We start from the raw sequence: 23,793 nt of genomic DNA on the forward strand, positions 1-23,793 counted from the left end.
TTCGGAGTCGGGAGACGGGACTGTTGCCAAGGGCTACAGTCTCGGAGCCTAGGAGTACTTTGGGGTCTGCTCCAGATCTCGGCCACTTCCCTGTGTGGTTCCCCACGGCATTTCCATGACCCAGAAACAACGGTTAAGGAAGATACAGTCAAAAGAGTCATCGTGGCTCAGTATCTATTGGGCACAAATGTGTTCGTTCTCAAGACAAGCCCCTGGACTCGGTATGTTTATTGTCCCCAGCTACTAGATGAGGAAACTGAGGAACAGCAAGGCTCGGTGGCTTTCCCAAATCTGTGGGCTAGCAAGGGGCGGGCAGGCAACCAAAGCCAGGACTGTCTGACCTGAAATCAGAGTTTCTAATCATCACACCGCACCCCCTCTTGGACACCCCCAGGCAGGCACAAGGCAATGGATGCATCATGAGGACTGGCACCTCAACGTTGTTATTTTTAAAGCACTGATTAAGAACTTCTGGGAGAAGATGGCAGAGTGAAGCCAGATGCCAGACGCCATGCCCCCACCAACAAAACCAACAAATAGTTATATAGGCTTAGGGGTAGAAGAACTTACCAGATGCAACTCAGCAAGAAAAGGGGCATGAACTGAAGCCATGAACTTCAGAAACTTGCAGCCAAGGAAAGAAAAAGGATTGTAGAGTTTGACCAAGAGGCGTAACGCAGCACGGCTCCTATCCTGCCCTCCGAGGCTTCTCGGTAGGTGTTGGTGAGAAGCGGATGAAATGGGTGGACGGCACGTGGATACGCTGACGGAAATGAAGGCTCCATTGAGGGGGTGATTTGACACCTGAGGGCATCCAGGACTGCCCACCTGGGTGGCTCGGTCGGTTAGGCGTCCGACTTCAGCTCAGGTCATGATCACGCGGCTCATAAGCTCGAGTCCTGCGTCAGGCTCTGTGCTGACAGCTCAGAGCCTGGACGCTGCTTCCGATTCTGTCTCCCTCTCTCTCTGCCCCTCCCCCACTCATGTTCTGTCTCTCTCAAAAGTAAATAAACACTTGAAACCTGAGGGCATGGGATACAGTCCCCTACAAGGTGGAGGAAACCTTAATGCAGGCCTTTTAATAGAGCCCGGTATCTAAAACACACTGCGTGCTCCCAGTGCCTCCTTGGAGCCTGAGCCCTGTGTTCCCCCAGGCTACCGAAGAAGAGAAAGACTTTAAGAACCTTGACCTAACAGCACAGCAGGAGGAAAAGCCAGCCCATCTCACACACGTGGGAGCAGGGTCAGATGTCACCTCCCTCCATCAGAGCCATGGAATACCCAGATGGAGCTTCTCAAAATGCGAGCAAGCAAAAAGAATTGGTGTGGCAAGCTAGCAAATGTCCTCTCACACAAAAAAGGAGAGAGAATAGAGTAGAGCACTGCCCAGATTGCTCGGCCCAGGAGGCAGCCCTGAGGAACACAAGGAAATCCCCCCAAGTGCTTTGAGCAGAACAGCTTATTCAGAACATGGGTTGAATAAAGCAAGACCTGAAAAATGAGATGGCACAAAGGAGTTAGATGAAAAGGGAGCCTGGGGTCCTAGGGGACCAATCAAGGACCAAATGAATAGGTCATCTGGGTGTCTGTCAATGAAAAGACAGAGATTATTATAGCCACTAGAAAGAAGCTGGGGGACATGGAAAGCAGAGAGCACCCAACGTATGGATGCCCGAAGTCCTTGAAAGAGGAAAGCCAAGAAATGGCACAGAAGAAGTCAAAGATAACCCAAAGAATCACTCTGAATTGAAAAAAGAGCACGCCAGGTTCCAGGGAAATTTGGTACAGAACCCTCGGAGCCATTCCTGTTGTTGTGCTTTTGAACTTCAAGGAATCCTTTACCCACCAGGCAGATAAAACAAGTCACTTGCAAGAGGAAAAGGATCAAACTGGCTCAGACTTCTCTACAGAAGAAGGGTCCTCGAGTCCTGGGGGAGAGACGCAAAGGCGTGCGGCCCAGCAAGGGGAGGCCTGGTCACCTGCGGATGTTTTCACAGGGGAAATCAGAGCATGTGGGACTTGTGAAAACCTGCTTCGTGATGAAATGCAGCTAAATAAGGGAGTCATTAAAACAAAGACTCCAGGAATGGGAAAACTGTGGAAGAACACAGGTGGTAAGAATTGAATCTGTTTAGAAACACTAACCAGTAGGAATTATGGTTCCTGAACATGATGTGTATGTTATAAACTTGGACTGTGTAGTAATAATAACACAACTAACAAAAAATTGGATGATGGTGAAGGGGAGGTGAAGGGGGCAGAGGACTGATGTTCTCATCTTTCCTAACCAGTCAACTGACCTTGTGCACGGCAGAGACCCAGTGAAAACAGAACTCACTGACTCAAGCGTCTTCATGTTTTTCCTGACCTCTCTTGTTAATTTTAGAAGACCCTTTTAGGAAATTATATCTCTTGTGCTGAAGAAATATTTATTTGAAGAGCAAGCAATTCCTTACATTTTATTTCAGTTTCTGGTTAAGTTAAAATACTTCCAATTAAAAATAGCAAGTGTAGCATGGTCCAATTTTAATAAATTCTATCATTCCATCCATCTGTCCATCCTTCTCTATGTCTGTCTGCACTTCCTGTGCATAAAAAAATGTCCAAAATTTTGTTCACTTAATGCTAAAGGTCATGTTTTCTAGGTAGTAGGAATTTGGGTAAATGTTCTTAAATAAAATGAAGTAGATGAAGAGTCAAGAAAAACAAAGCACTGTTTGGGCCCCTTGGCACAGTGTCTCCAAAGCAGATGGGGACAAGGTGTTAGAAATGCTTTGTCGGGGCACCTGGGTGGCTCAGTCGGTTGAGCATCTGACTCTTGATTCTGGCTCAGGTCATAATCTCGCAGTTTATGAGTTTGAGCCCTGCATCGGGCTCCGTGTAGACAGCGCGGAGCCTGCCTGGGATTCTCTCTCGGCCTCTCCCCGTGTTCTCACACTCTCTCTCAAAATAAGTAAATAAAAAATAAAATAAAATAAAATAAAATAAAATAAAATAAAATAAAATAAATAAAATATGACAAAATAAAGAAATGCTTTGTCATCAGGTAATAACGAAGCCACTGGGTCCTTTCGGATGGGGAGCAAGTTTGGGGCGTGAGTTGGGCCGTGGAATGTGGGTTCCTCACGTAGAATCACAAGCCCTGCATGTCCTGTGTCACCCAGAGCCAGGGCCTCCCTGGGGAGGGACCCTCTCAGCGGTCTGGGCCCTGGGGGTGAGAGTGCAGGCTTCTTCCCTTGGCTTGCCCACTTGGACCACAACAAAGGGCCTTTGTAACATCCAGGCTGACTGTTGTTTAGCAGTAAGTGCTGGGGGTGTTCAATGTCCTTCAGAATGGAAGGAGTAATTACTCACAACCTACAGCTTGTCCAAGGATTATCTCATGGTCAGAAGTATTTATAGACCATTTTTCTCCTTAAAGGATATTAGTGTTAATGAAAAACTGCTGTCTCTTTAATTGTACTACTGGCACATGAATGGAAAATATTATCCCAGAACCTAAATGGGAATAATTTCACACTCCAGGGTACTCTTTTTAGGAACAGCAAATGCTTTGTAAGTAAAATGAGCTTAACTGGTGGCAAACATAATTTTAATGGCCATCTCTCGCCTTCATCTGTTGTTGTTAATGATTATGTGATAGATCAAAATTTCGTATTATACTCTGCTTTAGTAAAATATTATACCATAACAACTAAAGACATTATTATGTCTATGCTCCCAAAGACGGCTAATTATTAGAACCACCTAGGGAGCTTTGAGAAAATACAAATTTCCAGGCTCTACCACAAACATATGGTTGGTTACAAAGCTTCCCAGGTGACTCTGATTCACAGCCAGGGCTGAGAACGACTACTGTAGACGTGGCCAGATGTGGAGCTGTTTGAACAGCCGTCCCCAAGGCTCTAGTGAGCAAATCAGGAGTAACCTGGGAGTGTCCCTAGTGACCACGGTTCTCTATAGTTTTCAGTGACTTTGGTGAAGACCAAGTAACCAAACTGGCCAAATTTTCAGACATGAAACAGGAAGAGATTAAAAGAAAAAACAAAAAACAACAACGCATTGAATAACGGGATCCAAAGGAACACGGCATGCTGGAAGCAGCCAATAAGATGAGATTTGAAAGAATCCACTGGAAAGTTGACAATTCAGGGGAAATGATCAGTTACAAGATGGCTGAGCCTTGTCTTGATAGATCAGGTCGCACGAAAAGCACTGAGGCTCACAGTTGGCCTCAAGCTGAAAATGAGCCAAGAGGATGTCCAATCAATGTGGCAGACAGAGTTGATACGAAAAATCCTCCTTCTCCCTCTAAATACATAGACATGCTGGATAAGTTCCCAGGTGGCACAAATGAAGACAGAACTGAAAGCCAGAGTGGGGTGAGTGGAAGATGAGAGCAAAGGACCCACAGGGGTCTTCAGGGACCTGAGTCTACTCCAAAGGGCTGCACGGGATGGAGACGGGGCCTCGGCCAGTCCCGGATGGCGAGAGTCCTGCAGAAAGCTGGGGCCACGGGGAGCTGCCTCATCCAAGAGACAGGCTCTTGGAGGACTCTGTTTGCCAGCCAGCAAACAGAGTATGTATGGCTGGATGTATGGCTAGGATGCTGTCCTTCCAGCCAGCACTGTGAAGGGGGGAGTCACTCGCGAGAATCCGGAGCACAGAGCCTGCGCCATGGAGTCTAAGTTCCCATCACCCATGCGATGTGGGTAAGCCAGGCTGAGAAGTTCACAGAACACCTTCCTCAGAACACGGAGCCTGGGTGGCTGGGGCAGAGCTAAGCGGGAGGAGATGCTCAGACCGTACCGCTTTGGCCTCTGTGGGGCCAGAGGTCACACGACATGCCCGTGCCTGAGTGTGCCGGCGTGGTGCTGCCGGAGTGAAGTAGTGACATCACCAGCCAATCGCTGGTCCCCAAGGGCCAGGCCAGGGGCGGGCACTTACTTGTAGTTGTCGTCCTCCACAAACTTCTGGAGCTCTTCGATGTAGCGTACAGACTTCAGGTACTTCTGCACGTGGGGCAGGGTTGTGAGGTGATCTGCAAAACACGGATGAAACCCAGAGGCTTCAGTCTCTCCCCACTTCCAGGCACCGTATGAGAAGTGGGCCACATACCCTGAAATCACCACAGGTCCTTGGCTGGGGAGAGAAAGGCCTCCAGAACAGACCAGAGCCAGGTGTTTGTGCCCTAAAACAGGTTTCCGTGGGGTAACTGGGCAGGCCTCCCACCCCCTGCATGACAAGAATGCAAGATGAATGAACAAGGCCCATCCAGCCTGGTGTGGAGGTCCAACCCAGGTCCTAGCACAGCTTGAGAGTCTGGCCCACGGGCAGGAGCTGCTCCATCCAGGGAAGGAAGGGCGGGGTCTAGACGCCTGGGCACCTGCTGTGCCGGGCTAGGTACCAGGTGATTTCCAGAAGTCATCTGCTTTAACCGTCACGCCTGCCTCACTGGGGGGAAATAACGTGCCTGTTGCACAGAGAAAGAAACTATGGCAACTGGCAAAGATCACATCACTGAGAAGTGGCGGAGCCAGGTTTCGACTCCGTCCCTGGAAGCCTTGGCCACGTCACACAGCCTCGTTGCCAGAGTGACTGATGTCAGACGCTCCCCACAGAACTCCACGGTCACTATTCCAAGGGGGCCGAAAACTCCGTGGTCCTCTCCGCCATTCCTCATGGGGAGGGACAGAACAAGTTAAGGGAAGAAGGGGAGGCACTAAAGGGAGGAGAAGGGGGTGGGGAAGGGCCCTGGCTCTCAGGGACGTGCGTCCAGGTGCTGTGAGGAGCCCCTGTGAGCTCCCCTCAGGGAGCTTCACCCCTCAACTGTGAGATTTGGAACAGATCCTCTTGTATCTCTAGAGCCTGTGTTCTTTTTAAAAAAAAATTTTTTTTAACGTTTATTCATTTTTTGATAGAGAGAGAGAGAGAGAGAGAGAGAGAGAGAGAGTGGGGGAGGGGCAGAGAGAGAGGGAGGCACAGAATCCGAAGCAGGCTCCAGGCTCTGAGCCGCCAGCACAGAGCCCGACGCGGGGCTCGAACTCACGGACCGTGACATCACGACCTGAGCCGAAGTCGGACACCCAGCCGACTGAGCCACTCAGGCGCCCCTGTAGAGCCCGTGTTCTTGCCCGAAAGTGGGGATGATGACACCTGCTTCCCAAAGCTGATGATAGAGAAGATGCAGGTATGGAGGTGACAGTGGTATGAGGATTTATTGAACTCTACTCAAATGTTGGAATGCGATAAGGGCTCTGCGTGCACTACGTCCCCACTGCTACTGATGGGAAAACCTCAGACTTAGGAGAAAGTGACTTTTCAGGAGGCAGAGCTGAGATTTGAGCTTGAGTCTGACCCCAAAGCCGCGTGTGTCACTGCCCTGCAGGCCGGCAGGACAGTGAGGGCTGATGTACTTGTGAATGGAAAAGGGCCTGGGCGGGGGAGGACTGCACAGGGAGCCCGGGCCCCCTGCCACTCTGCTGGTCAGGACAGCTGATCTGGAAGTGCCTGTGGAGGGGGCCTTTGGCTTCAACAAGCCCACCCTGCAGAGCCCCACCCTGGCTTCCCCATGGCCTTCCCCAGTGGAGGCTGTCAGTTTTCTCATGCCCTGTGAACTGTAGGTGGGGTTGGTTTCTTTCCTGTCCCCCTTTGCTGCTTCCAGACTTTTTACTCCTCCACCCTCTTCTGAAAACCCTGCCCCACGGAGGCCCATTCCTGCAGCTCTACCACCCATCCCTCTCTTCCTTGCTGACCTCTCCCGGCTGGCACCCTGGTCGTTCCCGCCCTTTCCTGGAGGACTTGGGCACCTGGCTCACAACGTAGTTGCACACGGCGGAGTCCGCCATCATCCCGGGGGAAGTCGACACCTGCATGGATGCCCCACCCAGCGTTCTGACTTCTCAGTTCCTCCACCTCATCTTCGACAACCATCAATCACACTTTGGATCTGGTCATGTGGAGCAGAGCCTGGCTAGTTTTCCCCAAGTCATTTCCCTTTTCCTTCCAGGCCCACAGCTAGATTACATTTCCTAGCCTCCCCAGCAGAAATAATGAGCGTTATGTACAAATCTGGCCCATAAAATCTACTCTTGGATGATTCTCTCTCTTCCTGCATCTGCCAGGTGGATGTGGAGTCCACTGGAGGTCTCTAAGGCCAGGGGACATGGTGGAGCCACAACGTGGAGAAATCTGGGTCCCTGAATCCTCCTGGAGGAGACCTGCCCAGGGGCTGCCCACAAAGCTCTTCGTGGATGAATGACCTGGGAGCCAGAAAGACCTGGGCGCTGCCAGCCCCCAGACGCATGATCTTAGACAAGCGACTGAACAATCTTCAGCCTCGGTCTCCTTGTCTGTAGCACAGAGATGGGAACATCTAGTTTTCATCATCTTTGAAGATCAAGCCTGTGGGTAAAGGGTCCTGCACATGGCAGGTGCTCAAGATATTAAAATGAAGAGCTTTGTGGGGACCACCTGGTTCCCAGAGCTTTCTCACTGATGAGGTGCCGAATCCAAACTTCAGTGATGTAAGATTTCACAATTCCAGCAACCAGGGGTACTAACCGTAGCTGCAGGAAACTTGTAAATCAGCGATTATTCGGAGAATGTTGTTCATCTGATTGGATCTTTGTTCGTTTTCCATGATGCTGCCTGAGGCAGGATATGCAGAATCAATGTAGATTAAATCCAGAAGATAGATCCCTAAAATTAAAGAAGATATATAGTAATGGTGGGCACTCGCCATGAATCAGAACAAAACAGCACAAAACAGCACCACTGTGCTAGAAGGTATAAGGGGTGGCTCATGGAAAATCGAGATGTAATTCTGACTTCAATTCCAATCCCGACTGCTAATCTCTCACATAGATGGCTCAAATGTAATCAAATATCTGAGTGACAACCAAAATGAATACTGGCAAGATTTCAGCATTGCTAGTTCATACAGCCTCCAGCCACAAGGGTTTTCACCTGTAACCCAACTGGAAAATCAGATGGATACTTGTATATTTCACCAACCAATGACAATTAATAGGTTCCAAAGTGTCATAACCAGGACAACGCCCATTTGGACTAAATTCATTTAAAAAAATTTTTTTCATGTTTTTATTTATTTTTGAGACAGAGAAAGAGCATGAGCAGGGAAGGGGCAGAGAGAGAGGGAGACACAGATCTGAAGCAGGCTCCAGGCTCTGAGCTCTCAGCACAGGGCCCGACACGGGTCTCGAACCCACAGACCGCGAGACCATGAACTGAGCCGAAGTCGGACGCTCAACCAACTGAGCCACCCGGGGGGCCCTGAATTCGGTTTTTTATTTATTCACTTAGCTATGTGTCTATTTTTCTATGTACACACACACACACACACACACACACACACACGCTAAAATCACGAATTAACTACGACAAAAGATGAAATCAAAAAAGCAACAACAGTCCTTGGTACAAAGAACAAAGGCTAGACAGAGAATTCTACTGAGGGAGCTTAATAAGAAAATATCATGTGACATGAAAACATTGCTATGATAGGTCAGTGGTGAGCCTTAGCACAGCCTCCTGGCATCATCCCAGCTGGAATTTGGGACAAGCCACCTGGCCAGGGATGGGAGAGGAGAACTGGCTGTACAGCATGATCCACACTCCAGGCTATCTGGGGTTGTGCATGGACAATGTTGGCATATCCCCCCCGCAGCCCTCCATGAGCACTACCACTACGTCCACACTACCGGTGGGCTGAGCAGGAGCAGCGATGTAAAACAGAATTCAAGGCAGGAAACACTGGAGAAGGCAAAAAGGAGTGACTGACCGATGTTAACGAAAAGTGCAGTTGATTGAGAAGATCTAATGACTACAAGTTTCTACACACAAAGCAACATTGCATCAAAATATATAAAGCAAAACACTGCCAGAAAGGAGGTGAATTCAACAAAGCCACAATTATAGAGAGAGCTTCGGCATGTCTCTTCCAGAATGTGTGTGTGTGTGTGTGCATGTGCGTGTATGCACCTACAAGATATACACAGATATACAGATATATGTACATACCTGTGCATATATGAATACTGACTCACAAAGTTAACAAGGTTATATAAATGAAAATATCAGTCTTTTCAAATACCCATGGGATACTTACAGAAGTTGGTTATATATTAGAATATAAAGAAATGCTCATTAAGTTCCAAAAAGTAAATTTAGGAATCAACAATAAATATAGAAAAAATTCTAACTGATTAGAAAATACACACACACACACACACACACACACACACACTCTCTCTCTCTCTCTCTCTCTCTCTCTTTCTCTCTCTCTCTCATAAGCAACTCTTGGGTCAAAGGAAAAGCAGAAAATAGAAAACAAAAAAATCACTTGAAGATAATGTCAATAAGAGCAGTGCATATCAAAATCTGACCAAATCTGAGATCTGACCAAAGTGGTACTCAGAGGAAAATTTATAGCCTTAAAAGTTTACTATTAACTACTGAGACTTACTATAGATGTAGTTAGCCAGGTATTTATTGTAAAAGTTGTGAGTATTTTGCATGGATGGACAATGTATAATGACTTATACATTCATTACCTTATTAATCCTTACAACAACCCATTTTACAGAGGAGGAAAAGGAAATGCAGAGGGGAAGCATAACTTGCTCCGGGCCACACAGCTGGTAAGTGATGGAGGTGGGGGTCGCACCCAAGCCCGCCTCCCCACAGCACAGGCTTCCTGCCACCACAGTGGACTGCTGGTGCTGGATACCATGAGTCATTCGTCTGCTTTAAAAATAGCTACGCATTGTTATGGGAAACCATTAAATCACAGAAACATATGCTAGCACTTCTAATAGGAGCCATTTCCACTTCCTTTCTTTCTAGTGGCACCATGTTTCCAAAATTTTAATAATTAGAAATAATTTCCCTTGTATGGAAGCTCCAAGCTTGGTACGTTGAAATCCACACATGTATTCTATCTTTGGATCTTGTCTTTCCTCTCCCTTCTTAAAAATGTAATTCAGCTACCTCCCCAGGGATTCAGCAGTGGCAACCCTGAGAATCCCTTTACTGCTTCAACCGCAACACTAAGTACCCTCTGGTGCTGAGCATGATGTGGCGGGATAGGGGACCCGTGGCACCTTTGTTCCAGTTGCAGACTCTGGGCAGATCTGAACCCAGCCGACTGAGTGGCAGAATGAACACTTGGCCAGGAGCAGAGACACTGGGGAGCAGGAAAAGGGAGAAAACTGAGGCTTCTGGAGGCTCTGCTACAAGCTGGGAACTTATCTCCTTACTCACGTGACCCTGCCATCAACCCCTGAGGGTTGAGGAGGAAACTAAAGCTCGGAGAGATTAAGAAACCTGTCTGGGCCTCACAGCGGGCGCGTGGGATTGCAGCCCAGGTCTGTCTGGCTCCCGCCCCTGTGTTCCGACCCACTCACTGGCCCTCAGACACACATGGGGAATCGGCTCTTCTGAAATAACACCCTCAGCATGGAAGGCTTGCTTTGTGTCGTCCTGCGAGGACTGCTTCTTCTCAGGTCCCTGGCTGTGAGAACAGAGGCCAGGAGAAGCTCTCCTTCGAAGGAGTGGCACCCCATTTCTACCCCCCAGCTCCCGCTTGCACCCTGGGGACACGGGGAGCTCACTACTTCATCAGAGATCATTCCACTGTGCAGACTCCAATGCTACCCCCTGTCTACCCCCCCAGGACGTGGGAGTACAGGCCAATGCCGTGATGCACTGAGGACTAGGGGATGCGCGGAGCGGGGTGTCTCCTCCCAAAGGCCTGTCCCCAGCGACCAGGGCAGACCCTGAGCCCCGGCAATGCCTGGACAGAAACTCCATCTCAACAGCCTTTTGGTTCCCAAGACAAAAGCTACTCCAAAGGCAGCAAATCTTTTACAGTTAATACTGTGCAAATCCAGAGAAATCTTTTCAGCATTGTTATTAGCCCATAGCTGGAAATATTTAAAAGCCTAAATCATAATGAAATCATAGGCACAGCCACCTCCCACTTGTACTATGCCAGTGCTGTGCTAAGCCCCACATACAGTTAGCACTCACCACAACGGCAATATGATACTTATTTGTATCGTTCATGTATTTAATGTCTGATTCTCCCCATCAGACTTAAAACTCATCAGAGCCAGGAAGTGGGTCTCGCTCCAGAGCTCAATCCCCAGCAGCTGGAACAGAGCACACAGGGGCTGCGTGGTAAACATTAGCTGAATGAAGGAATGCATGAATAAAGGCATATTTTATGTAAGCCACACAATCACATCATGAAACACATTATGCTCTCATTGTACAGCTGAGGGAAGAGACACTGAGAGTCAAGTGATAACAATAATAAAACACATTTCATGAATGTGTTTAAAATGTAGCATTTATTTTTTTTAATTACTTTTTTTCATTTGAAAAGTTTCAGGTGTAAAACACAGTGACTTGACAAGTTTATACACTGTGCTGTGTTCACAAGCATAAGCTGCCATCTGTTACCGCACGATGCTACTACAACACCAGCAACCACAATCATGCTGTGTCTTCCATCCCCGTGACTTACTCACTCCACCACTGGACGCCTGTATCTCCCACCCGCCTTCACCCTAAAATATACTAAAATTAATTTAATGTTTGAATAAACAATAATAATAAAACTGAGCACTTACTATGTGCCGGGTCCTAAACTAAGAGCTTATATTGCCCATATTATGCGTTCGTGACAATAACACAGCTGTCAGGGAGGTTTTAGCTCGATTTTTACAGAAGAAACCGAAGCTAAGAGAGTTGCATGGCCTGTCTGAGGCCACCCAGCTGGGAAATGGCCGAGGCAGCATTCAAACACACGTCTGTCCATCCAGGCTGCCATACTGTCAGGCCTTCCTTTACCCCAGACAGATCTCCTGTTGCCTGACAGACGCCGAGGCAAGAAAGGGGCATAGCGGAGGTCCCCAGGCTATGTCTCTCCCTGCCCACTTTCCCCTGTGGGGTTAACACTCTCCAAGAGGGCTCACGACTGTATTGTGGCCACCTCTCCTGCGCACACCTTCCATCTCCTCCCCACCGGCACCCTGGCACTCATCGTGGCATATCTGTCCCAGGTCTCATCGTCACTGGGCCCACCCAGGCCTGGCGGCCCTGCCAGCTATGCCACATGACAGGCAGCAGTGGCGTTAAGTGGGACAGTGTGGGGCTTGGAGCCAGGAGACTTGGAACCCTGGCTTTGCCACTTACCAGCTGGGTGGCCTTAGGCAAGCCTTTCACCTCCCGGGACCTCAGTTTCTTGACTGTGATTGGGGTAACGAAGGTGATCCTGAGAGGCCTCCTGGCCCGGGGCCTGGACCACTGAGGTGCCCAAGAAGCTGAGTTGACCCTGAGCCTGCCTCCATGGCCGGGCCCCACTTGGAAGAACGTCGGGACGCCCATGGGAGGGATGCACCCAGCTGGGCTTGCCATAACCATGGATGACGCCCAGATGCCGACCACGTGGTGGCCACCCACCTCAGACGGGCCAGTGCTGGGAGATTCCGTCTGGATTGGGACGGCACAGCTGGGATGTCTCAGCTCCCGTCCTATTTATTACAGAGTTCCTGCAGCAGATGATGCTGTGTTAATGGCCTTGTTAAGATGGACAGTAATTGGGCCAGCCACCGGCCCTGGCTGCCACAGGGTTGAACAACGCCAGAGCCCAGGGCTAGACGGGGAGGTGCAGACGCGTTGGGGGAAACATCTGTAATAGTAACAGCCATGGTCTGCGACAGGAGAGGGTGGCCTTACCTGTACCACCTTGCTCTCACAGCAACCAGGACAGAATGTACTCTCACTCTCCCATTTTACATATTAGGAAATGGAAGCTCAGAGAGGTGAAGTGGCTTGTTTAAGATCACACAGCTCGCAAGTGAGGGGATCAGGATTTGAATTCAGTCTTGCCTAACTCAAAAAATTTGGAACAGAGAGCCATGCCGAGGGCTGGGGGCTGGGAGTCCCTGGCTGGCACAGGGGCGAGAGGGTCCCAGCCACCCGTGCTATGGCTTGTCCCACTCCCAGAGGATGCTTCTGGCAGCTGCCATCTGCCCCATGGCTTTCCCACTTGCAGACTGGACCTCCTCGGAGATGGACAGCCACCCAGAACATCCTTCTGTTCTCCCTCCTTCCACGCCCCACACAGGGCCTGGTGACGCTCTGCGGCTGCAGATATGGGTGCCAACCAGACTGTCACAGTGGGGCAGAGAGCCCCAGGACCAGTGGTGAGCAGCCCTCTGCTGGCTCTGCTGTGGACGCCCTCCACAGCTGGGCTGGTCCCAAGCCTGGGGGCGTGTGGCCAAACCTTCCTGCCTGTGAATGCAGGCCCCCCACCAGGGGTGTCCACAGGACGCCCTGGCCCTGAGGAGGGAGTGCCAGGCTGACAAAGGAAGTGCTCTCCTGAACAGACACTTTCTCTTAAGCTGAGAGACACCCATGGTCCGTGGCGCAGAGCCCGCTAGAAGCCGGGCGCCCTCAGCCTCCCAGGGCCAGAACCCGCGGCTGGCACCAGGGCTCTGCCGCAGCCCAGAAACTCACTGCTCTCTTGTTTCTCCCATCGCCACCCGCCTCACTGCCATCCCGAGGCGGGTTTTGGTTTTTCTCACACAGCTATCTATTTAATGAGGAAAATTCTGCTATGTTGAGGGGAAAAAAGAAAAAACCTCCACAGCATAAAAATATGCCACATTTCCATCTTACACTTTGCATTTTCTCCCTCCTTCTCCTTTAAGGTTTGAGATGAAAGACTTTTTTCCATGTTCTCCTGCTCTGCCTTGAAAAGATCACTTTCCAACTTCAGACATGAGGAACACTGGCACCCAGAACTATACTTGTGTGGTTTGATCACATACGCTGTCTTGATAAATTCCAAATGAAGTAACAAAGCAGCCCTCATTAGGGTTTCTTTCTTTCTTTTTTTAAGAGAGCACAAAGCAATTCCGTCTGCTGCAGAGGAGATGTCAGCAGGCAGATCACGCTCCCCATCAGATGCAGAAAACTACGGGTATTAATTAGTGCCCACTCATTAGTATATCAATCATGCAAAACACGGACTTCAGAACAAATCCTCACTTAAAGAAGTTTCCTTATATGAAACGTGTTGGAAGCTCACCAACGTCGAGACAAATATTTCCTAGGTCTGCAGGAAGGGGGCGGGCCTGGGGAAGTCACACGTCAGGTGGTCAGAGACCATGTTTCTTGGATGAGCACATGGCCTTGTTTATTTCTTGGTGTTGAGGCTAATGCATCACAAAGGCACGTGGGCAGTCTTGCAGCCCGCACAGAATCCTGGGGTCCTAGGGCAGCCAAATCTCCTCCCAGCTCCCTGAGGTGAAATGAGGAGAAAACCACAGATCCTCTCATGCCACAGGGATTACCTAGTAATCTACAGATGTAGTGGGATAACCTACTGTTCGCTCGTGTTCTCTAGGGAGCCATGGGACCGTATCGCATGCGCCAGTATTCTGATCAGCAGTAAGAAAGGGCGTGAGGAGAAGGTATTAATCCGGTTAGTATTATTTGGCTTGTTTTGTGCTGGACACGGTGCAAAGTACATTACGTGTATTATCTCATCAAACCCTTCAACAATTCTATTGGCGGCAGCAAAGACACTGGCACCTGTGTCTGCCCAACATCCACTCCCAGCACTTTTGGAAAAGGCCCTGAATTTTCCTCTGGGGGAAACTATACCTCCCATACTCATAATCCATGTGGTTTTGGTAACCCTGGAACGATCCCATTCCCTCCCTGCCCCACGGGTAAGAACAAATTGTAAAAATGAACCATTTGGGTACGAAAAAATACTCCCAGTAATTCAGAGATGAAGGAAGAAATTAAAATTAAAATCACAAACTACCTACACAGAGGGTGTAGCCAAAGCTACCAAATTCTACTCAGAGAAAAATCTATAGCCACAAATGTGTACACTGATAATTAAGAAAGGTAAAAAAGAAATGAACTTAGTGTTGATTACAGAGGACTAGAAAAAGAACAAAACAAAGCAAAAGAAAAGTGAGAGAAAGTAATAAAAACACAAAAGCAGAAATAACAAGTTAGAAAAAAGTAAGGCCTCTAGGGTAATAAATAAAACTCAAAGTTGGTTCTTTGAAAAAGTCAAAGTAGACAATTCTTGGTATGTATGATGAAAGGGAAAAAAAAGAAAGAAAACGCAGATGTATAATGTTAGGGATGAGAGAGAAAAAGTATGATTCCAAATATGGAGGGGATGCTAAAATAGCAGTATGTGTCATGTTTATGCCAACGTATTTGAAAATCTGGACGAAATGGGTGCTTACTAGGAAAATCTGCCTTCCCAAAATTGTTTTGAGAAGAGGCAAACACTTTCAATTGTCAATACAGAAAAACTATTAGTGATATTGAGAAAATACTATAATTACAAAGCACAATATCCAAATGGCTTTATGGAACCCATCTATAAAACATTAAAAGAGGGGCACCTGAGTTCAGCTCAGGTTATGATCTCATGGTTCATGAGTTCGAGCCCCATGTCAGGCTTTGTGCTAACAGCTCAGACCCTGGAGCCTGTTTTCGATTCTGTGTCCCCCTTTCTTTCTGCCCCTCCCCTGCTCATGCTGACTCTCTCTCTCTCTCTCTGTAATAAATAAACATTTAACAAAATTGAAAAAAAAAATGAAAAGAAATACTGATCTTATTTAAACTGTTGCAGAAAACAGAAGAAGTCAGAACTATTTGTAGTTCTTTTTATGACTCTAGCATAACGATTATGCCAAGACCTGAGAGAAATGGCATAAAAAAGAGACAAATCTCATTAATAAATAAAGATCCACAGATTGTAAATAAAACATTAGCAAATAAAATTCACCAGTATTTTAAAATAATATTAGCAAATCAAATTAGCAGTATATTAAGGAATAATACAGGAAATAGGTTTATTATAAGAGTGCAAAGGTATTTAGTATCTTGGCAGATACTAAAAAGTCACTGATAGCTTTCATATCCATCCCTGGTGAAGTGCTGAGCTAGGAACAGACTTCCTTAATGTGATAAAGAACGCATGTTAGAAAAATTAAAACAATGTTCTTGATGCGAAACGCTGTGAACAGGAACGAGTTAAGAATGCCTACCATCCTGCTGTCATTTAATACTATCCCGGAGACACAATCCAATGACATAACACAGGACAAAGAAATGTGTTAGGGGCGCCTGGGTGGCTCAGTCGGTTGAGCGCCGACTTCGGCTGAGGTCATGATCTCACAGTTGATGAGTTGGAGCCCCGCATCAGGCTCTGTGCTGATGGCTCGGAGCCTGCAGCCTGCTTCAGATTCTGTGTCTCCCTCTCTCTCTCTGCCCCTCCCCAGCTCATGCTCTGTCTCTCTCTGTCTCTCAAAAATAAATAAATGTTAGAAAAAAATTTTTTTTTAAAGAAATGTGTTATAAATATTAAAGACACCTATAATATTGCCATTATTTTAAGGTGATATATAATTAGTTATTGTATTAGTTATATAATTTGATAATCTAGGACACTCAACTAAAAACTCTTGGTGGTAAATAACAGAATTAAGTTCAAAGAAAATATACATAAGTCAATAGCATTCTTATATACTGGAAATCATCAGTCAGAATATGGAAAAAAAGAAAAAAAAGAATGGCCATGTGCAGTAAAAACAGAACCATAAAACCCTGGGTGTAAACTTAAAAAGAAAGGTGTAAGATCTATATGAATAAAACATTTGATAGAAAAATTATGTATCACTTATTAAAATTAAATGTTCACATATCCTGGGCTTATTAATCTTTCTTTGAAGAATCTACTTCACCGCAATAAAAGCACAATTCACACAAATACGAACTTGTCTCTCCAACTCTATTTTATTTGTCACAATGAGAATGTAACGCTTTGGTAATGAAGATTAAAACTAATGAACTATATCTTAAGGATATGGAAGAAGACGCAAATAATGAAGACAGCTCTAATATGCTTAAATGGGAGGACTCAACATTGTGAGAATGTCATTTATTGCCTAATTTATACATTAACTTCACGTGATCCCAAAATTGATTCCAAAGTTCACCTGGAAGAGGTGAGTACATGAAACTAGAACATTTTTGAAAAGAAGAATGAGTCTACGGCCATACCACCCTGAACGCGCCCTATCTCGTCTGATCTCGGAAGCTAAGCAGGGTCGGGCCTGGTTAGTACTTGGATGGGAGAAAAGAAGAATGAGAAGAGAGGCTTGTTATCAAATGTGCTATGAATCCACACTCATCATGCAGTAGAGCCCTCCTCCAGAATCAGACAAACCAAAGGTGGAGAGTAGGAAGCAACAGATTGACACAGACACAGAAATCGAGTGAAGGATACAGGTACATTTTTAGTCAATGGCGTCTGTCAATAAATGGCCTGGGGACAAATGATTATCCATTTAGGAGAATACGCTGCTAGATGTCTACTTCATTCCTTACAACAGAATAAATTCCAGTTGATTTAGGGATTGAAATCTAAATGGGAAGAAGAATAAACTAGAATAAACTGGAAGAGAATCTTTTTATAATCCTGGGGTATACAAAGACTTAAGTGTGACACAAAACTCAAGCCATGACAGGAAAGGTTGACCCACTGGACTCCATCTGAACAGAAATACTTATGCATCATCAGAGAAAGTACCCAGAAGTGCTCAAAGGGGAAAGACAAATGTTCAAGTGGGAAAAATGTTTGCAGTGTATTAGACAATCACTAGTTCTGACATATAAAGACCTCCTATTATAAAGGGAAATAACATTAAAATAATTTACTATATATTTTTTTAAACGTTCACTTATTATTAAGAGACAGAGAGAGAGCATGAGCAGGGGAGGGGCAGAGAGACACACACACACACACAGAATCTGAAGCAGGCTCCAGGCTCCGAGCTGTCAGCACAGAGCCCGACGCGGGGCTCGAACTCACAAACCGTGAGATCATGACCTGAGCCGAAGTCAGATGCTCAACCGACTGAGCCACCCAGGCGCCCCAAGGGAAATAACATTATAGAAGATGGTCAGTAAAGGCACCAAAGAAGTCCAAGCCTCATTACTAATCAAGGAAGTGCAAATTAAAACAAGATTTCCTTTTTCTGGCTATTTACACTGGCAAAGGTCGAAAAGGTTGATAATACTTGGTGTTGACAAGAGCGTATGGAAACAGTCACTTATAAAAGGCTGACAATAGTATAAGGTGATAGAAACTTTCAGAAGGAGAATTTGGCAGTATCCATCAAAACCCTCAAAGATGTGTTTTCCAGGATCCAGCAGTTCTGCTTCTAGAAATCTATTCTACAGCAATATTCTTACAAATGAGCAAAATAAACGGGGATTATTCATTACACCATTGTTGTCGTTTATAATTGTGAAAAACCGCATGGTTCAGAGAAATGATTTTTTATCCAAGCAGCGGAATATGACACCGCTAATTAGAAGGATAAAACATATGTGTTTCCAAGAACTGAGATGGGAAGATACCCACAATGTGTTTTTAAGTGAAAACAATCAGGTATGATTTTGTATACCTGTATTGATTCACATACGCAGGTGCATACACACAAAGAGGGGAAAGGATGGAGGGAGAGAGGATTATTGCCCAATCTGTTAAAGGTGGCAATCTTTAGGGATGGAATTTTAGGGTTATTTCCTACCTTATAGAATTTTACAATTTTGAAGACTTTAGCTATGAATACGCACTGCTTTTAGAAATATAAAAGAGCAAGGTCAGGGGACGCCTGGGTGGATCCGTTGGTTGAGCATCTGACTCTTGATTTCAGCTCAGGTCATGGTCTTTTGTTCGTGAGTTTGAGCCCTGCATCTGGCTCTACTGACCGTGTGGAGCCTGCTTGGGATTCTCTTTCTCTCCCTCTTTCTGCCCCTCCCCTGCTCATGTTCTCTCTCTCTAAATAAATAAATAAACTTAAAATAAAAAGAAATATAAAAGAGAGCAAGGTCTATCTTCCTTCTTTCTTTTCAACTATTAGAGAAACAAACACTTTCGGGGCAGGGAGGATGGAGATAATATTTTACACAATGATTTCCCCAGCATTCTTAGCTCCTGGCAAAGACTTGGTCTTTAGGTTTTGATTTAAAGGCCACCAACCTTTACAGACTGCCTGTGATCTTGTCTCCAGGCCACCATTAACACTTCCTCACCTCCTGACTCCTCTCTCTGCTTTTGGTCTCCACCTCTGATCCATTCTGCATCCAGTGATCTTTCTAAAACCTAATCAGACCATGCCTTTCCCCAACTTAAAATTAACCCAATGACTTTCCATCCCCACTGGGCAAGTGTTTGCGGTTTTGTGGGTTCTGCGCCCTGCCTGCACCTCCGGTCTCTTCTCCTGCTCTCTCCTCATGTGATGCTCCAGCCGAGTGGGCTTCCTGTGGTTCCCTGGATCAGCAGAGGCATGTCGTCCCCTGGCCCACTCAGCCTTCTCCTCCAGCTGTTAGCTGACTCCTTGAAGTGCACTGTCCTCCCCTCGATTACAGTATATATCACACATTCTGTGACAAGGACCTTGTCTTATCCAGCTCTGCAATCTCAAGGGGCCAGCACCAAGCCTAGCACAGAGTGGGTGGCTCAGAAGATGTTTGGGGACGACCGGAGGGGATGTTGGTCTTTACCTGTACATACCTGACTCTCTGGTCTGGCACTGAAAGTCCACTGCTCAGTGGAAGGGCGTGGCCTCGGCTGCAGGGCACCCCACTCCACGGCCAGCCCGTTAGGGTCAACCCTGTGTTCTGGCACCTCCAAGCTCAACACCCACATTTCTCTGAGTGCTACAATGGGCTTCCAGAGTAGCTGACGTCACCAAAAGGAAACGTAAGATGATTCCCCCAGTGAAAGCCTCGGAAACCTGCCTCATATTGGGTAGAATCGAGGCTACCCACGTGCCAAGGAAAACACTCTCGAGCTTGTCTTTCCAACCCTGGCTCGGGGATTTGCTACTGTGCACAGAAAGGCTTCCTGGACGTCCGAGGCCACCAGGATCTCAGCCAGAGAGTGAGCTCACACAGACGGCTGCTTCATCCACCAAAGTATTTTCCACTTCCTCTAATGTGCTCACGTATCTGTGACCACACTTCACCGACTCTTTAAGTGTAACAGAAAATAACTAGGCAAAGGTAAAACTGTCAGATTTATTCATTACTCAATGGAAACTGTGTAACAAAACACAACATTCTAAACCTCAGTCACCAATCTCTGCATTCTCTGGAAAACAAGCAACAGATTTTTCAGAGGGTTAGCCAGATCCAAACCAATTTTCACTTTCATAAAGCAAATTCTTTTCTGATTTTGCTTAAATGAAATACTGAAAGACTCCCTGGGCCCCTCTGGAAGAAAAAAGGTATCTGACTACTCATTTACGTGTGGTTTTCAAGCTCAGGTGTTTTCATCACTCTCTTTTTCGCTAGAGATAAGACCATGTGAGTCCCCATAGGACTGTGCTAGAAAACCCACTTTCAGGGAGCAAGGGCTTCTCCTGCTCCACAGTGGGGGCCTTCTCCCTGGTCACTCTGCGTAACTGAGGCGCCCGGCCCAGCCAGATCCCACCAGCCTGGCGCCAGCCCGGCCTGTTCCAGCCCTACTCAGGGGTCTGGGTCTGCAGGTTGGGTCGCACCAAGCCGGAGTCAACGCCACCGGGGCAAGAGAAAATTGGCCCCACCAGCAGGGGGCACTAGAAGTACTGAGGCCAGTGCTGGCTCTGGCCTGAGATTGTGCGTTTTGGGTGGGAAGGGAGGGGAGAGGCTGGGGTCCTGCTCCAGACTGGCCCACCCACACTCACTCTCCTTGTGCTGTCTCTCCCCTGCCCACCAGACCCCATTCCCTTAGGAAATGGCTTAAGAAACCTGGTCCCCTTAACTCTGGGCTCCTGGTCACCTTCTTGAGACCCTGACTTCTGCTCTGGTTGGTTCTACCCACCTCACTCAGTCCTGGCCTCCCCTCTTCTTCACAGCTCACTGCTGTTCCTGCAGGCTTTTGGCCAATGCTACTCTATTAGGCCACTCCTGGCTATGCCATCAGAGGATGCTTTGCAGGGAAGAGAGAGGCCCAGGGAAAGGGAGGCATGTCTGCTGACCAATCAGAAGCAGTGGGGGGCAGGAAGGTGGTAGGTCACTGTGGGGAGAGGAAGCTCCAACAGCACAGGGTGGTATGCTTAGGGGCCAGCCCACTCAGTGATGTCCACCTCCTCGTGAAAGGGCATTAGTGCTCCAAATATTTGCTGAGTGGCTCCCCCATTCTAGACACAGGGGTATAGAAGAGAACCGGACAGGCGTGGTCCCTGACCCCATGAAGTATACAGGCCAGCAGAGGCATTCGACAGAGGCATTAATTACACAGATAATTAAGGATGTGGAACTGCTTAAAAAATAATACTTAGTATAGATTTACTTTGGGGAATTATCCTCAGATGCCAATGAGAAGCCCCAGAGGAAATCGTGGCATAAGTAAGACAGAAATGGGTCGATCATGTCTTTAATACTCACGGAATTCGTTCTAACTTCCCCAGCCTCAGCCACTCTCCTCAACTCCAGAGATGTTAAGCAACCTGTCCTAGGTCACTGAGCACATAGATGGCAGAGGTGAGATCTGAGCCCAGGTCACTGGGCTCTGGTGCCCACACCCTTCCTGATATGTTATATGTATGGCGTACTTAGAGCTCAATGCATACACCAGACAAGTGATATTAAAACTTGAGACACTGGTGTTCAAATCCTGATGTTGCCGCTGATTTGTCCATTGTGATCCTGGGTGAGTTCCTCAACTGCTTTCTTCCCCTGGGAAATGGAGACAGTACCTGTAACCTTCTCACAGAGCTGTGGTGAGCTCTAAAGGAGTTAATGCACATGAAAGGGGGCCAGCACAGCAGCTGAAGTTACTTGCAAAAAATCCCAACAACTGGAAGAGTGGATGGGGGAAAACAAACCTGTTTCTGGAAACTTCCAGAAGAAACTAGACAGCCCCTCCCAGAGACTCCCCTGACTTAACACCAACATTTTTGTGAATAGAGAAAAAGATGGGGGTGCCTGGGCTGGCTCAGTCGGTGGAACGTGAGACTCTTGATCTCAGGGTTGTGAGTTCGAACCTCACGTGGGATGTAGAGATTACTTAAAAATAAAGCCTTCGGAAAAAAAAAAATGAAAACCACCTCACCACGACTGATAGACAGCCTTATTGCTAGGACCCAGGAAGATACTAAATATACTCTAGGAAGATGAAGAGGATAGAAATTGAGCAATGTAGACCATGTCAACTTGTACCTCTCAGGACCTACCCCCAGACTCACAGACCCAGGGATCTAAAAACTAGAGAACTCAGGTCAATGACTAAGACGCTGCCCAGGAGGAGCTGATCTGGGGGCTCTGGAATGCGCCGGCGGCCTCCTTCCCCTCCATGTACTCACCTCCATTTACAGATTGCTGGAGTGTGTTCAGAAGGAACCCCAAATGCCCTGAAGATGGACAGATTTCACCTTATTCAAGGATACAGAGGAAAGAAAATCCACCAAGGGAGCACATGGAAAAACACTGCCAAACTCTGGAGCCTGAGCTGCATGAAGGGGCTGACCCACGAGAACACGTATCCTCAAATGGTCCTTTCCAGTAGCCAAAAGAAATTTCAAGACATTTTTTCTTCTCAATATGGTACAAGAAGACAAAGCTTTGGGGACAGGAGAGAACTGTCAGAGGTGAACCTGCACAAGAATGAGTTAGAGACGCCTGAGATAAGAAAAGAAGAAAAGGAAACTAAAAGACACAATAGAAGAATAAAAAAAAATTAACATCGGAAGCAGCGAGGAGCAAAATGGACCCTTGGGAAACTTGCATCACTGATGTGGAGGCCGCTTTGGCAACATCAGATGCCAAAGGAAAGGACAGAGGAAGAAAGACTATAAGGGGATGTGGGGGCCTGAGAACAGAAAGCTGACCCAGGACAGGGGTCTTCCCAAGGAGAGTGTGCCAGGGCCCAGGAAAGACAGCCAACCCCACACACATCCAGGATGAATGTTTGGATTAAAAAAAAAAAATCTTGGGGCACCTGGGTGGCTCAACCAGTTAAGCATCTGACTCTTGATTTTGGCTCAGGTCATGATCTCACGGCTTGTGAGTTCGAGCCCTGCATTGGGCTCCACACTGGCAGTGCAGAGCCTACTTGGGATTCTCTCTCTCTTCCTCTCTACCCTTCCCTCACTTGTACACACACTCTCTCTCAAAATAAATAAACTTGAAAAAAAAAAATCTTGTAACGATCCAGGCAAAAAGCACAGGAAAAGCAGCAGCAACAGCAAACCCAGAAAAGTGGCCCCAACCCTCCGAGTGAGTTGTCGGAGCCCCTTTTGCCCTGTGCGGGGAGGAACCCGACACTCCCCCAAATGCCTCCAATGACGTAAGCTACCTGCTTCCCTGTGGGAGGGGAGCTTCTCCGAGGAGAAGGGCTGTTTCTTCACGAAATGTTAGTGGACATCTGGTGATTTGCCGATTGTTTTGATTTTTTAAGATGAAAAATATTTCCCCCTGGTAATTATGGTGCTTAAGTATAAAGACCCAAAGAGATGACGTATGATTTTGGATGCTGTAAAAATTGGTCCATGCACATTTTTTCCACAAGTTTATGGGCACGTTTCACCATCACAGACTGAGGGCAGCAGCAGATTCAGCTTTTGGACGCCCTGCGAACAGATCACACGTGTTCTTGCCACACTTCCTCATCAGCAGCATGAGAAGCCCAGAAACCTCTCCTGCAGATGCCCCGCCCCCTCCAATGGGTGTATC

General features: G+C 47.3%; 1 protein-coding gene across 12 annotated transcripts in view; it reads right to left on the minus strand.

The window, feature by feature from the left end:
* Positions 1–23,793, minus strand: part of RALGPS1 (Ral GEF with PH domain and SH3 binding motif 1) — a 276,302-nt gene that overhangs the window by 46,843 nt on the left and 205,666 nt on the right. For all 12 annotated transcript variants that reach the window (XM_047829942.1, XM_047829936.1, XM_047829939.1 and 9 more), the window contains 2 exons: positions 7,564–7,701; positions 4,948–5,041 (listed from right to left, as the gene is read on the minus strand). In XM_047829942.1, the coding sequence (XP_047685898.1) occupies positions 4,948–5,041; positions 7,564–7,701 (232 nt within the window). The remainder of the gene's footprint in view (positions 1–4,947; positions 5,042–7,563; positions 7,702–23,793) is intronic.

Source organism: Prionailurus viverrinus, chromosome D4 (assembly GCF_022837055.1).
Source record: "Prionailurus viverrinus isolate Anna chromosome D4, UM_Priviv_1.0, whole genome shotgun sequence".
In the NCBI taxonomy this organism is placed as follows: domain Eukaryota; kingdom Metazoa; phylum Chordata; class Mammalia; order Carnivora; family Felidae; genus Prionailurus; species Prionailurus viverrinus.